This window comes from Amphiura filiformis, chromosome 14 (assembly GCF_039555335.1).
Source record: "Amphiura filiformis chromosome 14, Afil_fr2py, whole genome shotgun sequence".
NCBI lineage: Eukaryota > Metazoa > Echinodermata > Ophiuroidea > Amphilepidida > Amphiuridae > Amphiura > Amphiura filiformis.
The window spans coordinates 9,367,408-9,382,906 of NC_092641.1; the positions used below are offsets into that span (position 1 = coordinate 9,367,408).

At 35.3% G+C, this 15,499-nt stretch overlaps 1 protein-coding gene across 1 annotated transcript in view; it reads left to right on the forward strand.

The window, feature by feature from the left end:
• LOC140169664 (ammonium transporter Rh type B-like) overlaps positions 1–9,830 on the forward strand; it is a 95,054-nt gene extending 85,224 nt beyond the window's left edge. Inside the window, exons 9-10 of the mRNA XM_072192950.1 lie at positions 466–542; positions 4,335–9,830. Coding sequence (XP_072049051.1) covers positions 466–542; positions 4,335–4,424 — 167 coding nt within the window. The 3' untranslated portion in view covers positions 4,425–9,830. The remainder of the gene's footprint in view (positions 1–465; positions 543–4,334) is intronic.
• The last annotated feature ends 5,669 nt before the right edge of the window (positions 9,831–15,499 follow it).

Here is a 15,499-nt window from a genome sequence, read left to right on the forward strand (position 1 = left end):
GTGTTTTTCCTTCAAAGTGGATTTTTTTCAGATGTGCCATTTTATTTTGGGGGAAAAGTGGGGGGGATGCACTTGCCTACCTTGCCACCACTGGTCAGAAATTAGAGTAATCTTACAAACAAACAATAAAAATGTGTACACCACTTTATTACACCACACAATTGCAATACTACAACTTGCAAAACATCAATTTCAAAGACCACCTTAAAACATATTTAGCTAAAGTTTACCTTGGAAATTTTTTTAACAGTGTGTAACTTATTGAAAACCAGGCAGCATTAGGGGGCAGATGTTGGTGGTCTTAACTCGGGAGAATTTTTAAATGATGTTTTAGTGGATCTGCATCGCATCATTTAGAGATAGACTTACATTGAGGGTTGTATTGCAAAGTTTACATTTAAAAAAAAAGTTGTACTGGTCTGATCCTAAATATTTTTACTGTTAACATGATTTTTGTTTTTTTAGGTTTTGTCCTGAAGCTGCCCTTCTGGAATGAGCCTAAGGAAGATGATGAACTGTTTGATGATCACCAGAACTGGGAGGTAAGTTACAATCCATCCATGTAGCAACTCATCCCTCACTTCATTCATCCTTCCTCATTCCCTCCCTCCTCTAATCCACCTCCCTCCCTCCACCCCTTCATCCATCCAAACACCTCCTCCATCCACCCACCCATCCACCTCCTTCCATCCTTCCTACCTCCCTTCTTCTCCACCTCCTTTCCTTCCTCCCTTACATCTATTTTCCCATTCCTACCCCCTTCCTTATCCACCTCCTTTCCTTCCTCTGTCACATCCATTCTTCCTTCCATTCCTACCCCCTCCCTCTCTTCTCCTTCCCTTCTCTTCCTTCCTCACATCCATTCTCCCTTCCATTCAACCACCTCCTCCGTTCTTCACCTCATTCCCTTCACCCTTTGCCTTTCGTCCCTCCCTCCCATCCTTCCTTTCATCCATCCTTCATATCTCCTTCCCTTCCCTTTCCTTTCCTACCTCCCTCTTCCATACATCCCTCCTACTCTCTTCCCTACTCCATCTCTTTTCTTTAACTCCCTTTCTTTCCTCCCTTCCATTCATCTTCTCTTTGTACTTTCCTTCTTCACATCCCTTCCCTCCCTCCAGCCACCTACCGTGCACCTTCCCTTTTACACTCCCTTCCATCATTCTCAATTTCCATCTTATGTCTTACTTTGAGCATATTACTATTTACTCACTTTTGCATTTAAAAATAATCTATGGTTTTAAAGTAAAGCACAAGAAATTGAACAGTTGTAATAAACTCAAAACCTAAAGCTAACATTGAAACTAAATTTAGCAGAGTCTAATAAGATAGCATTAGGATCTCAAACATGACAATCTCTTGGAAACAGTTCCTTAACCCTAATATGCTTCTACATTTCAAGAATGACCTTTGGATGTGTTACACAACTTGGGGTCAAAATTTGAGCCTTGCTTGTTTTATGGGGGTCATTGAGCTATGCCATCTGGGATGATGTTATAATGTTTCATAATGTTGGGAAAGTTAAAGTGCAATAACAGAAGTCAGACACATTAAAGCAAACATTTAGTTAAATTGATAAGATACAGTTATACAGAGAACACAATGAAGTCTTCTGATAAATGTGTGGTGGGGCATTTTAAATGAGTTTCTATACCCAACACAATCAAGGTCATTTATGTATGTCTCTCCTTATTAATTCTGTAATGTACTCACTTCATTGGGGTTAAAGAACTATATGTGATATGATCAAGAGGAATGAGTCACATGTTGACCCTGGTCTAAAATGAGTTTTATATACGTATTTAGTGAAATAAACTCCCCGAGGCGTTACATTTTCCCAAGGGGCGTTTATTCAAGGTCAATTTTAGAAACGATAAAAAAGCGCTAAAATGATGAAATATGAACTAGAAACACTGACTTCTGGCTCACTTCGGGTTTCCAATCCAGATTTTCGCCAATTATTGACGCTATTATCGACCATGTGGGGAACTTGGTAAGCTTACTACACAAGATGGCATGGATATACTGGCATTTTTGAAACATCTTGGTTGAAAAAAGTGGTGGGGGCGTTTATTTGAGGGGGGCGACTATTTGACGAAATACGGTATGTTTCTAAAGAGGACACTTCGAGCTTTCAGAAAAACCCCATGTTGATACGACTTTCCTTTGCGAAGTTATGTCAATTTATCAATCGCTGAAAACAATGTAAAACAAAAGAATTTTAATACTCTCTTTGCCAGTATCTCAAAATTAATATTAGTGACATCCATATCCAACTCATTTCCCTTGATCGTGTCACATATGTCTAATAGATGAACATATTCATGAGTCAAACTGGTCCACTTCCTGTGACATAGGGTGCAATAACCTTCATTTAATAATTCCTAAAAAAAAACAATCTATACTGTGCCAAAATAGTAGCCTTTTTAAATTTGGAAAAATAATCACAATTTTAAATTGAACCATAAATTTAATCTCATCCTGCACATTATGACACCACATTGAATCCAATGTGACCTCAAGAAATTATGTTACAAGCAATTGAATAGACAAAGTTCCAGTGTTAAAAGTGACAAACTGGGCTATACAAGGCGCAAAAAGATTCCAACAAGCGCAACAAAGAGGCAACACAGTTTCTTCAATGAAGGAACTTTTTATTTCAGTTTTTACTTCTCCGTACTTTTCATAACTTTCATTTTATTTGTCAGTTCTTTTTTACAGTTTTCATTTGTTCCTTTTGTTTTAAATTAAAGGTGCGCATTCACCACTACTCTCAAACCAGATGTCTAGTCCGTGGAGTTTTGAATAGGCCAGATTGTCACTTTTAAAACTGCACCTTTGTCTAATCAAATGCTTGTAACTTTGCTTCTTGAAGTCATTGGATTTAATGGAGTGTCATAATGTACCAGATAATATAGTGCATCTATTAAAAAAAACCACACGTTTACCCCAATATAGTTCAGTTTTGAAATTGTGATTATTTTTCAAGTGTAAGGATACTTTTTTGGTGCAGTATATTATCCTTTTTAGACTGACCCAAATCTTAAAAATTAGCAAAACGTTTTTTTACTGTACAAATGAAAACTGGTCCAATATTTAATTTTCAAAGATGTATTTTTTTCCGGACATATTATAGCATGAAAATTATGCCTAAATAAAAACTTTTAAACAAATATTGGCCATATTTTTTATGGTTTAGCAAGCAGATAAACATAAACTGTAGTGCATAGGCTTAGGAACTGTGGGAGGGGTGGACTTGGGGGGCTCAGCCCCCTCAATAATTTTGGTGCGGGGCTGGAATACCTTTCAGCCCCCCCCCAATAATCCTAGGTGAAGTTAAAAAATTGTGATAAAATAGAGGGAAAATGGGTGTTTGTGACCTATATTTTGCAAAATTTTCTGATTCCGAAGGGGGAACCCCCCTCAGGCACCCCCCCCCCCAATTTTTTTTTCAAGTTTCAGCCCCCAATGTTGAAAACCTTCCTAAGCACATGTAGTGTAGGCTTATGGAGTACAAGGTTTAATAAAAGGTATACATGGGTCGTGTTTTAAAGAAAAGTTGTTTGTCAAAAGACAGATACTAAAGCAATTACGGAACTGATAGCATCAGTACATTGGTCAACAACTTCCTGAAGTACTTTGGTAAAGTATCTCAATTTATGTTATGTTGTAGGGTCTGATATAGTAGCAAGACCTGTTTTCCTGCAGTGTCCATTATCCACTATGTCATGGTCAAGTTTCCTGTCAATTTACCAGATACTTGACCATGACAAAATGGACAATGGACACCGCAAGGTTTAGTAAAAGGTACAAATGGAAATATTAAAGCAATTACTGAACTCGTTTTAACTTGCTGTAGATGTGACATAATTAATCGGATTAACTACCATATCAATAGATGAATACAGTTTTGAATATATTGCCCTGCACTGCAACGTTCACGCAGTACCTATGCATTGAACCATAGATCATAGATGTCAAAGAACAGGAATAAAGACCTGGATTGTAATTTTATAGAATATTCATATCATGCTGATCACTCGCACCTGTAAGATTAGTATCTTTGAAAAGAGCGGTATTGTAAATTCAATCTATGATTGCAGACATACACAGGTGATGAGTGCAACCTGCTTGTAGTGAAGGGCAATATATTCAAAATTGTATTCATCTATTGCTATGGTAGTTAATCCGATTATTACGTCACTTCTACAGCGAATTGGATTAGCCCACTGCAGTATTTTTATTTGCTTATAAACTGGTAGAATTAACTTATACACTGCTATATGTTCATATCAATAATTATTTCTACTTGATTGTTTTGGTTCAATAAACAGCTCCCTGAGGAAGAAGAAAGGATGATCAATGGCAACTCTCCATCCAAGAAACCACTTACCAAGCACGGGGAAGCTGAAGATAAGGTCTAATACTGCCATTAATAGAGGGCGCTTGCCAGGTTGAACAAAAACATGCTAAAAAAAAAAACAAGCACTTCTGGGCAAGATTTTTATATGTCAATTATCACAATGATTGGTTTTAGACTATGTCACCAAATAGCTTAGAACATTGTCGGTTTCACTGATGTTGATTAACAGTTACCTTTAGACTCAAGGGATAAAGTGTGTTCACAATAAGGTAAAACATGACCTTCTGTTGCTCTTATTTAATTCTTGGATACGACATGTACAAATTGAAAGCAAATGATGCGTTCACAAGCATTTCACACGCACCAGTCACGCTACGCATTGTTTTGATTAAGTAGCCGGTCGCTAAGGTCAGAGCTTCTGTGAAGTATGCACACACATTTGACACAACACTCGGCATGTACACTTTTGTCTAAGAAATAAAAACAGCGCAACAGTACACCAAAATGCACAGATCTTACACAAATGGGGCAAAGGTCATGTTGTTAACTTAATAGTAGGAACACATACTGTAGTTGGTAAAGATCATTTAGAGTAAATGGAATATGATGTTGGACAGGGTGTATGAGATAACAAAGGTTAAATGATAGGGTCATGATCCATGTTATACTGAACACACTATAATCATGTAAAATTGATGGTGAAATGGATTAGCCCATTTTCCTCTTTGTACACCCATACCAGTGTTAACTCAGGTTAAGAAATTGCCTTTTAAAATGTAACTCAGGTTAAATAATGACCTTTCGTGAAGGCCATCTTAGTTATTTTTGTACAAACTGATAGTCTATCACTTTGGTTTCCCAATTTTTGCATTAAATTGGTGCCTGAATGACCTAGTAGTTTGTGGCTTAATAAGTGTTAGTTAACTTAAGTCCAATGACAATGTCTTCGTTGATTTGTACGTATAGTAATTCTGACAATATGTCATTGCCGTTACATTTATACTCTAGTATTGTATTCAAATTGTGCATATCTAATTAGTGCCTTAAATTGTTCAGCCATTTAACCTTGACATTTTTAAAAATCGTTACATTTGTTGTGCTGATATTTTGTTGCGAGCAAAGTTTAACAATGAAGCACTTGGCAGTTCATAATCTGTTTTAATCTATATTTTATATACAAGATCGTGGATACATGTATTTTAGCATATTTAGCAAATGTATTGAGCTTTGCTATATCATATATTTTCTGAAGTTTTCAGCTTTTTTAGCAAATGCTGTTCATGCTTGAATAACATGTTTAGAAAAATTGCGAAGGTTAGCAGTATTTTATAGATAGCAAATGTACATTTTGCTAGATAGATTATTGTGCAAAAGTTTTAAAATGGTTTTAGCATTTCTAGATATGACCTGATGTTTAATGATGACATAGTATTATAACGCAGCAATTGGCATCAGGCATAAATAGCTCGGTTATCGATTGATATGTAGGGCTGTCGGGTTGTCACCAAGATGGCGGTTTACATCCCGCCTGATGTTTAATGATGACATAGTATTACACAGCTATGGGCATTATAGGTATTAACAATGCAGTTATCGGTTACTCTGTAGGGCTAACAGGTTGTCACAAGATGGCAGTTTACAATCCGCTTATAGCTCTGTGTATCCTGATTGGAAACAACAAGGTCAGAGGGCATTCCATATCTGCATATTTTACCATATATGTTATTATGGTAAAACGTTGCATAATATAGACTGCAACCAGGGGTAAGATTTTTCATGTGATGTTGTGCGATGGTTTGAATATTTATATGTGAGATCCAATATTATCCAATGGGTTTATGGGTAAACAGATTGGTTTATGGGTAGGCATAAAGTGTTAAGTTGTTTGTTGTACTACAATGAGGTGCATGTTATGACCTCAATTAAATTTAACAGAGTGTCCTCTCTATTTTGGGCAGACTAGGCTTCATTTTTATCGGCCTTTTGTCTGGCAAATTTTTTAAAAGAGTTTATAGTTTTATGAAGGAACCATAGAAATATTGAAGTAGAATCCGAACTCCCTGTATTGCCTTATATATTGGGGCGTTTAGGTACATATTGCCGATTTATGCGGAAACAAACAAAAACAAGCCTGCATAACATCTTGTGATAAATATGCATTTGTGTTAGAGCTTCTTTCTATGCTGTGAAGTGTTTCAAATTGCATCTACTGTTAGAAATTAAGTTCCAAATGCAAAATATGTATACCCAAAAGGTTTCTTCCATGCTTCCGATAAAGATGGGAGAAAGTCCTGATTCTTTTCATTATTTCTGTGATAGGGTTTTTTACGAAGATTTTCTTGAGAATAAAGCTTTGGGCTATTCCAGTTGTAATCCATACCCACTATACAAGATCGACCTTATCTCCCACGCAGGAGATGTAGATTTCAAATGGAGTCACCCATTCATGCCCCATTAATGTTGTGTCTTCCATAGAGGGTGTATGGATTTCAACTGGTATACATGTATAATAGCCCTTTATGTTTTAGGTGCCGCAATTTTTCTCTACTAAAATGGTGCTTTTAGCCTTTTAATCTTGGGCATTAGATATTATTAACAGTTCACTTCATAAGTATAAATAACAAGAAATATTTACAACAGGTATGTTAAAATTCTATTTTGGAAATTCAATAACATTAATTAGTATTGTAAACTGTAAATACCTGTATAACAGGATGGGTTTTTTTTATCTACTAGTAACTCTTTTGGTTGTACTTATTACTTTTTTTTTAAATATTAAAGTAAACCCTTGTATTTCTTCAGTAAATATATCTTAGAAGATTTAAAAAAAGTGAAATACGTTTTAAGAATGAAATAAGAGAGGCCATGTGTGGAAAGTTTATTTCATTGACATTTTCAAGGAGAATCTTTTACTTTTTATCTGCTATAGTTTTGTTTTAAAAACTTCTGAAAGTTGATAAAATTATACAACACAATATTTATATATGAAAAGTACATTAGTAACAATTGCATGTGTAAGATTTATTTCACTCCAAATTTCCATATATCATATGAACCACATTCCTTTATCAAAAAACATTTTCCAAAGTATCAAGATATTAGTAGTTGTAACTTGGTGTACTAATGTTTGGTCAAAATGGGCAACTAGTACTAGTTTTCTAAATATCCAGCCCAGTAACAGTACTTTAATATTTGTATGTCTGCTGCATGCTATGTGTCAAGGAAATTGTACTATGGATTATTATTTTCAGGGTTTTATCTAGTCCTAGATGCCCTCTACACAACATCTGAATAATTGATTTCGGGCAAAATATCACCGCATAAACACTTCATATTTTTCAAAAAACTTTCAGGTACACAAAATGGGAGAAATGTCATTGAGCTTTGGGCCTCACCACAACTTCACTGACTAGGCAGTTCTCTTGTTAAAATAAATTGGGTTTTATAGGTCTTGTGCAGGGTATTCTTTAAGCAGTTTGATGAAGGGGTTTTTTCAAATTTTTTTGAAACTTTCATTTGTGAATGTTTCCTCTGAAGGGGTCCAAAATATTGCCCAAGGGATATTTTTATTTTTTGGAGACGTTTTTAACAATATTGGGTGTTTCTGTATTCAAATCTTGTAATATTTGAACATGTACGTTTTCAAGATTTTGTACGCGTTGGGCTTTGAACTTTGGATTTGAAGTGGTCCGTAAAGAGTGTGAACACGTAAATACACATGTTTTGTGCGTTAAAGTAAACCCTGGTCTTGTGTAGATGGCATCTGTGTGTATGTTTTATTGATATGTATATAAATCAACTAGCATTAGAACATGTAACTTTTATAACTGTATTAGATATACTTTACTACAACATAATACTGCTAACTGCATATCATGGTACAGTGTTATAAGCATGCAAAAACCTTGGCTTTTATACTACATATACTGCTGTTAGGGACACAGTGACGCAGCGGTCTGTGACTTTGACTCATAATCATGAAGTAGCTCAAGGTTGTGTGTTCGAATCCACACAACGTCAATGTGTTGTGCACTTGGGCAAGGCTCTTTACCCTATATTGCCTTCTCCCTCCCAGGTGTACAAATAGGTACTTTATTCAGTGCTGGTAACAGACTCACTGTGGAGGAGATGAAGTGATCCTCCGCAGCAACATTACATGGAGGAGTCCGGGCCAATTGCTTTGAAAGACAGTTGGGTTTTCAGCCTGTGAATACCGGTGCATTATCATTAACATATAAACTTATAGGTTAGAAGAATAAAAAAGCACGCACAAGACTCTAGATTATATGTGTATATTCCTCCTTTTAAAATCATTAATGTACCGTTTTATTTTCTACTATATTCATTAGTTGTATTGGGCTATGCCAGTTGAAATCCATACACCCCGTATGGAAGACATGACCTTAACCTCCCACACATGGGGTGTAGATTTCAAATGAAATCACCTATTCATGATAACCCATTTGAAATCTACACTCCTGTGTGGAATTAAACTAATGCCATATGTCTTCCTTAGACAGTGTATGGGTTTCAACTGGAAAGTAGCTCATTTTACCTGAAAGAGGAAGCCCCACCAGAACAGTTCTTCTGGGGTGAGCCAAACCTGCCTGGTTATCAAATTAATCAGTGACAAGGTTATCTCTGAATTTGACAGGTGCTAATTGATGCAATAATATTAAAACATCAATTAACACCTGTCAAATTCAGAGAAAACCTTGTCATTTTTTAAATTGATAACCAGGCAGGTTTGGCTCACCCCAAAAGAGTTGCTCTGCCAGGCCTTCCTCTTTAATTGTGTATCATACGACTCAATTTGATGTATATATATATTTTAATAATCAACCATGTTACTAGAGTATCTTATGTAGACTTAGACCTATGTAAACTATAATCAGTTTTAGAAGTTTTAAAAAGTATAATTTTTACTAGTCATGTTAGCCTTGAACAAAAGGATTGGACAAACAATCAGTAATTTTATCTTCCACAAATTTCTCATTGATAGTTTTGCAGAATAATGTAGCAATGTAAAATTTTAATCAAATTGTATATGACAAAATAATAACTGTTAGGAAAGTTTTGTGTCCATTTTATGCCGAAATAGTGAGATAAAATCAATGTAAACCCACTACTATATTGGCTGTTTAACTGTGGAGCCCAAAGGGTGATTTATTTTCACGTTATGATAATAATTTCAAATCACTCTCCAAACACAACAAATTAAGCTGATTCTAATTGTTGTTGGGACATGTATAAAAACATCACAAATTAAGCTAAAAAATCAGGTTTGAAATGTTTTAAACAAATTTGTTAAAAAAGATTGTACAGTTTGGCTCTATTGAATGTGTTGATATTAGAAAAAATACATTTCCATCTAGAAAGTACAAATCCACCAATTTTCACAATTTTAGAAATGGAATACTCTTGGTAGAGTAGCAGTAGTTAGTAGAGGAGTTGGTTTCACTGTTTATTAGGCAAAAAAAAAAAAGAAGGTTTGTCTCAAAGATCACGAGAAATTTAAAAACAAATGCGAAATGCGATTTTTTTTTTTCTTTTTATTCCGACTTTTTTTCATGGTATTTTGAAAAAAAAAGTCTGATTTTCGCCGATTTTTTCTGGAAAAAACTATAAAAAAAAAATTTTTGAAATAAAAAAAATTTCCGCATTTGTTTTTTGTCAAATCGTGGGATTTTACAAACACGCGCGCAAGCTTTGAGACGGAACTTGTTTTTTTTTTTTTTTTTTGCCTTATGTTTTGTAAATAATGGGTATACTCAGCTCAGCTGTGCTCATAAGAATATTATTAGCGGTTCCTGAAGATTCTGCTGAGCCATTCTGAGATGAAAATCATACAAATGACTGTATAGCAGGATATATTATTGGTATCAATATCAGCATGGGCTTTACAAGTACCTAGGGAGCCAAGCCATTTGAAGTGACATGGCATGTTATAAAAGGTTGGCCTGTGGAGGTCAAAATTTGACCTTTGACCTTTTTGCTTATAACTCAAGAACCATAAGTCACAGGTAGGTCAAACTGTACTTTTTCTGAATCCTTAATGACCAGAGGAATACTTTGGTCGGGTGTAAAAAAAGATTCAAGCAATTTTGAAATTTGACCCCAAGTAACATTTGACCCCATGCTGGGACCCCCTGTAGAGGATTGATTTAGTTGGCCACCCAGAAGTTATTGGCCATGACCCATAGAAAACCCCTAAATAGGCCAAAATGTTATAACTCAACATGTCACTTGCTAGCAAAATATGGGATTTGGCTCCCCAAGTAGTCCACAGTTGTAAAATTATCTGCAAAAATTGTGAAATGTCAACCTTACAGAAATTTCCTGCTGTACACTATAATACAGTATCATTTTTCATCATACTGGTGCATGAAGCAGAGTTTTCTACATTGGACATTGCCAGTTGAAATATATACTCCCTGTATGGAAAATATGACCTTAATCTCCCACACAGGGAGTATGAATTTCAAATAGGGTTACCTGAATGGGTGATTCCGTTTGCAACCTACATTCCCTGTGTGGGAGATTAAGGTCATGACTTCCATAGGGGGTGTATGGATTTCGACTGCAATTGCCCAATATGCATACCTCTATCAGTACTTTAAACTACAAGGAACGAATTCAATGTTATCCCTTGTCATGGTGTCTTCCATCTGCACGTCCAGAAATGAAACAGGACATAGCTCAAATAACTATTATCGAGCACATGATATTTCACACATACTGTTGCTATCTTTAATTCTCGGACACAACCTGTACAATTTAAAAGCAAAAATTGTGTACACAAGAATTCCACATGCATAATACATTGCAAATCATGCACAGCAAGGCAGCTGGTCGCTATGGTCTATGCTTCTGTGAAGTACGCATATGCATTTGGTGTAACGTTCAGTACATACACTTTTGTCCGAAAAATAAAAATAACAATGGTTGTTTTATATGATATGTCTATCCAGAATAGTGGGTATCAATGGAAATGTATATTTTATATTTTATGTGAATAAAAAAGGTTGTTTTGGGACAACCAAAAATATTATTGTGTCACAATGTTTAATGAAGTATATCATCATATTTTTGACAGGTATTATTTAATGCAGTATGCGATGCCATCACATTGAGTTTTGACCAGTATATAGTATGTTGGTTTTTGCATTCATATTCCCATCTATTTTCTGATCTCCACTTGACTTTAATCTTCTCCTCAATGTATTGCTGCTCGAATGTTGCCCCTAATTATCCCTCCAGCAAAAATCCATGCAAGGCAGTGAGTGAACCATGATCCTTTGGGGTGCAATTGGCACTTACCAATACCATTCAGTGATCCCATCGAAAGTGTAAAAAATTTAAAATTGTGTATAAATTGCCAAAGTGAAGGCAAAGTAATTCAAATTGTTGTGATAGTTTCGATTATGAAAAATTTGGCAAAAAAAAATAAAGAGAAAAACCACGAGTATTGACAAACTTGAAGCCCCATTCGTGGTAGATTCGAAATGAAAAATTTGGCAAACAAAATAAATAAAGAGAAAAACACCAGTATTGACAAACTTGAAGCCCCATTCGTAGTAGTTTCGAAATGAAAAATTTGGCCAAAAAAAATTAATTAAGAGAAAAACACCAGTATTGACAAACTTGAAGCCCCATTCGTGGTAGTTTCGAAATGAAAAATTTGGCAAAAAAAAAATAAATAAGAAAAACACCAGTATTGACAAACGTGAAGCCCCATTCGTGGTAGTTTCGAAATGAAAAATTTGGCCAAAAAAAATAAATCAGAAAAACACCAGTATTGTAAAACTTGAAGCCCCATTCGTGGTAGTTTCGAAATGAAAAATTTGGCAAAAAAAAATAAATCAGAAAAACACCAGTATTGACAAACTTGAAGCCCCATTCGTGGTAGTTTCAAAATGAAAAATTTGGCAAAAAAATATATAAGAAAATCACAAGTATTGACAAACTTGAAGCCCCATTCGTGATAGTTTCGAAATGAAAAATTTGGCAAATAAAGAGAAAAACACCAGTATTGACAAACTTGAAGCCCCATTCGTGGCAGTTTCGAAATGAAAAATTTGGCAAAAAAAAATAAAGAGAAAAACACCAGTATTGACAAACTTGAAGCCACATTCGTGGTAGTTCTGAAATGAAAAATTTGGCAAACAAAATAAATAAAGAGAAAAACACCAGTATTGACAAACTTGAAGCCCCATTCGTGGCAGTATCGAAATGAAAAATTTGGCAAAAAAAAATAAATAAAGAGAAAAACACCAGTATTGACAAACTTGAAGCCCCATTCGTGGTAGTTTCAAAATGAAAAATTTGGCCAAAAAAATAAATAAAGAGAAAAACACCAGTAGTGACAAACTTGAAGCCCCATTCGTGGTAGTTTCGAAATGAAAAATTTGGCAAAAAAAATAAATAAAGAGAAAAACACCAGTATTGACAAACTTGAAGCCCCATTTGTGGTTGTTTCGAAATGAAAAATTTGGCAACAAAAAAAAAAATAAAGAGAAAAACACCAGTATTGACAAACTTGAAGCCCCATTTGTGGTAGTTAATTTATCTGCTCATCTTATTTTGTCTTTAAGGAGGTACTACACCCCTGGCCAATTTTTTGCCTATTTTTGCAATTTTCTCAAAAATTATAACACATTGGTGACAAGTAAGATATGTATATTATAGGGGCAAGGACTACAACTACTGTACTGAAAATTCAGCAACTCAAAGCAAGTAGTTATTGATTTATTGATCAAATAGTGGTTTTCCTCATTTTTGACTGTAACTCCACAACTGTTGTCTGTGCTGAAATAAAATTTCCAGTGCAGTAGTTGCAGTCCTTGCCCCTATAATATACATATCTTACTTGTCCCCAATGTGCTATAATTTTTGAGAAAAATGCAAAAATAGGCACAAAATTGGGCAGGGGTGTAGTACCCCCTTAATACATGGCTTTTGTCTTAACCACTAACAGACAGGTTATGAAAGCACATTTATGGCACTAACAGAGGTGCCAAAATCTGAATTTTGATGATTTTTAATTACAATTCTGATGAGCAAATCACTTACAGGAGTATTTTATGGTCCTAGCATCCTTGTTTTCAGGTTTTGCATTTTGAGTTAATGCAAATTTAATACTATAAATGCAATACAAATTTGACAATATCTTTGCTTAACAAAATAATCTGCAAGAAATGTTTTACACATTTTGTAGCCAGATGTTTCCAGTTTTATCTCACCTTTTTTTGAGAAAATTGGGGGATGAGGCTGTGGATCACGAAATGCCCCTTTAATATGCCTTCAACAGGACCATATCAAAATGAATTAATCAGCAGAGCAGAAGATATCATAGTGCACTGATATACAAAGCTTATTAACAGTAAATGGGGCATTGATAAACTACTTCCTAACAGCAGTAGATTGGCATTGATAAACTACTTGCTATTAGCAGTGGATTGGCATTGATAAACTACTTGCTATCAACAGTAGATGGGCATTGATAAACTACTTGCTATCAGCAGTAGATTGGCATTGATAAACTACTTGCTATCAGAAGTAGATAGGGCATTGATAAACTACTTGCTATCAACAGTAGATGGGCATTGATAAACTACTTGCTATCAACAGTAAATGGGGCATTGATAAACTACTTGCTATCAACAGTAAATGGGGCATTGATAAACTACTTGCTATCAACAGTAGATTGGCATTGATAAACTACTTCCTATCAGCAGTAGATTGGCATTGATAAACTACTTGCTATCAACAGTAGATGGGCATTGATAAACTACTTGCTATCAACAGTAAATGGGGCATTGATAAACTACTTGCTATCAACAGTAAATGGGGCATTGATAAACTACTTGCTATCAACAGTAGATTGGCATTGATAAACTACTTCCTATCAGCAGTAGATTGGCATTGATAAACTACTTCCTATCAACAGTAAATGGGGCGTTGATAAACTACTTCCTATCAACAGTAAATGGGGCATTGATAAACTACTTGCTATCAGCAGTAGATGGGCATTGATAAACTACTTCCTATCAACAGTATATTGGCATTGATAAACTACTTGCTATTAGCAGTGGATTGGCATTGATAAACTACTTCCTATCAACAGTAAATGGGGCATTGATAAACTACTTGCTATCAACAGTAGATTGGCATTGATAAACTACTTCCTATCAGCAGTAGATTGGCATTGATAAACTACTTGCTATCAACAATAAATGGGGCGTTGATAAACTACTTCCTATCAACAGTAAATGGGGCATTGATAAACTACTTGCTATCAGCAGTAGATGGGCATTGATAAACTACTTGCTATCAGCAGTAGATGGGCATTGATAAACTACTTCCTATCAACAGTAGATTGGCATTGATAAACTACTTGCTATTAGCAGTGGATGGGCATTGATAAACTACTTGCTATTAACAGTAGATTGGCATTGATAAACTACTTGCTATTAGCAGTGGATGGGCATTGATAAACTACTTGCTATTAACAGTAGATTGGCATTGATAAACTACTTGCTGTCAGCAGTAGATGGGCATTGATAAACTACTTCCTATCAACAGTAGATTGGCATTGATAAACTACTTGCTATTAGCAGTGGATGGGCATTGATAAACTACTTGCTATTAACAGTAGATTGGCATTGATAAACTACTTGCTATTAGCAGTGGATGGGCATTGATAAACTACTTGCTATTAACAGTAGATTGGCATTAATAAACTACTTGCTATCAGAAGTAGATAGGGCATTGATAAACTACTTGCTATTAGCTGAGCATTGAGACTACATGCTATCAGCAATATATGGGCATTGATAAACTACTTGATATCAGCAGTAGATGGGGCATTGATAAACTGCTTGCTATCAGCAGTAGATGGGGCATTGATAAACTACTTCCTATCAACAGTAGATGGGCATTGATAGGCTATCAGCAGTAGTAGATGAGGTATAGGTAAACTACGTGCTATTAGCAGTATTGGGCATTGATACTTGCTATCAGCAGTAGATTGGGCATTTAAAAACTACTGACTATTAGCAGTAGATATACTGTGGCATTCACCATGTTCACTACATGATATCAGCAGTAGATGGGTATTGACAAACTACCTGATAA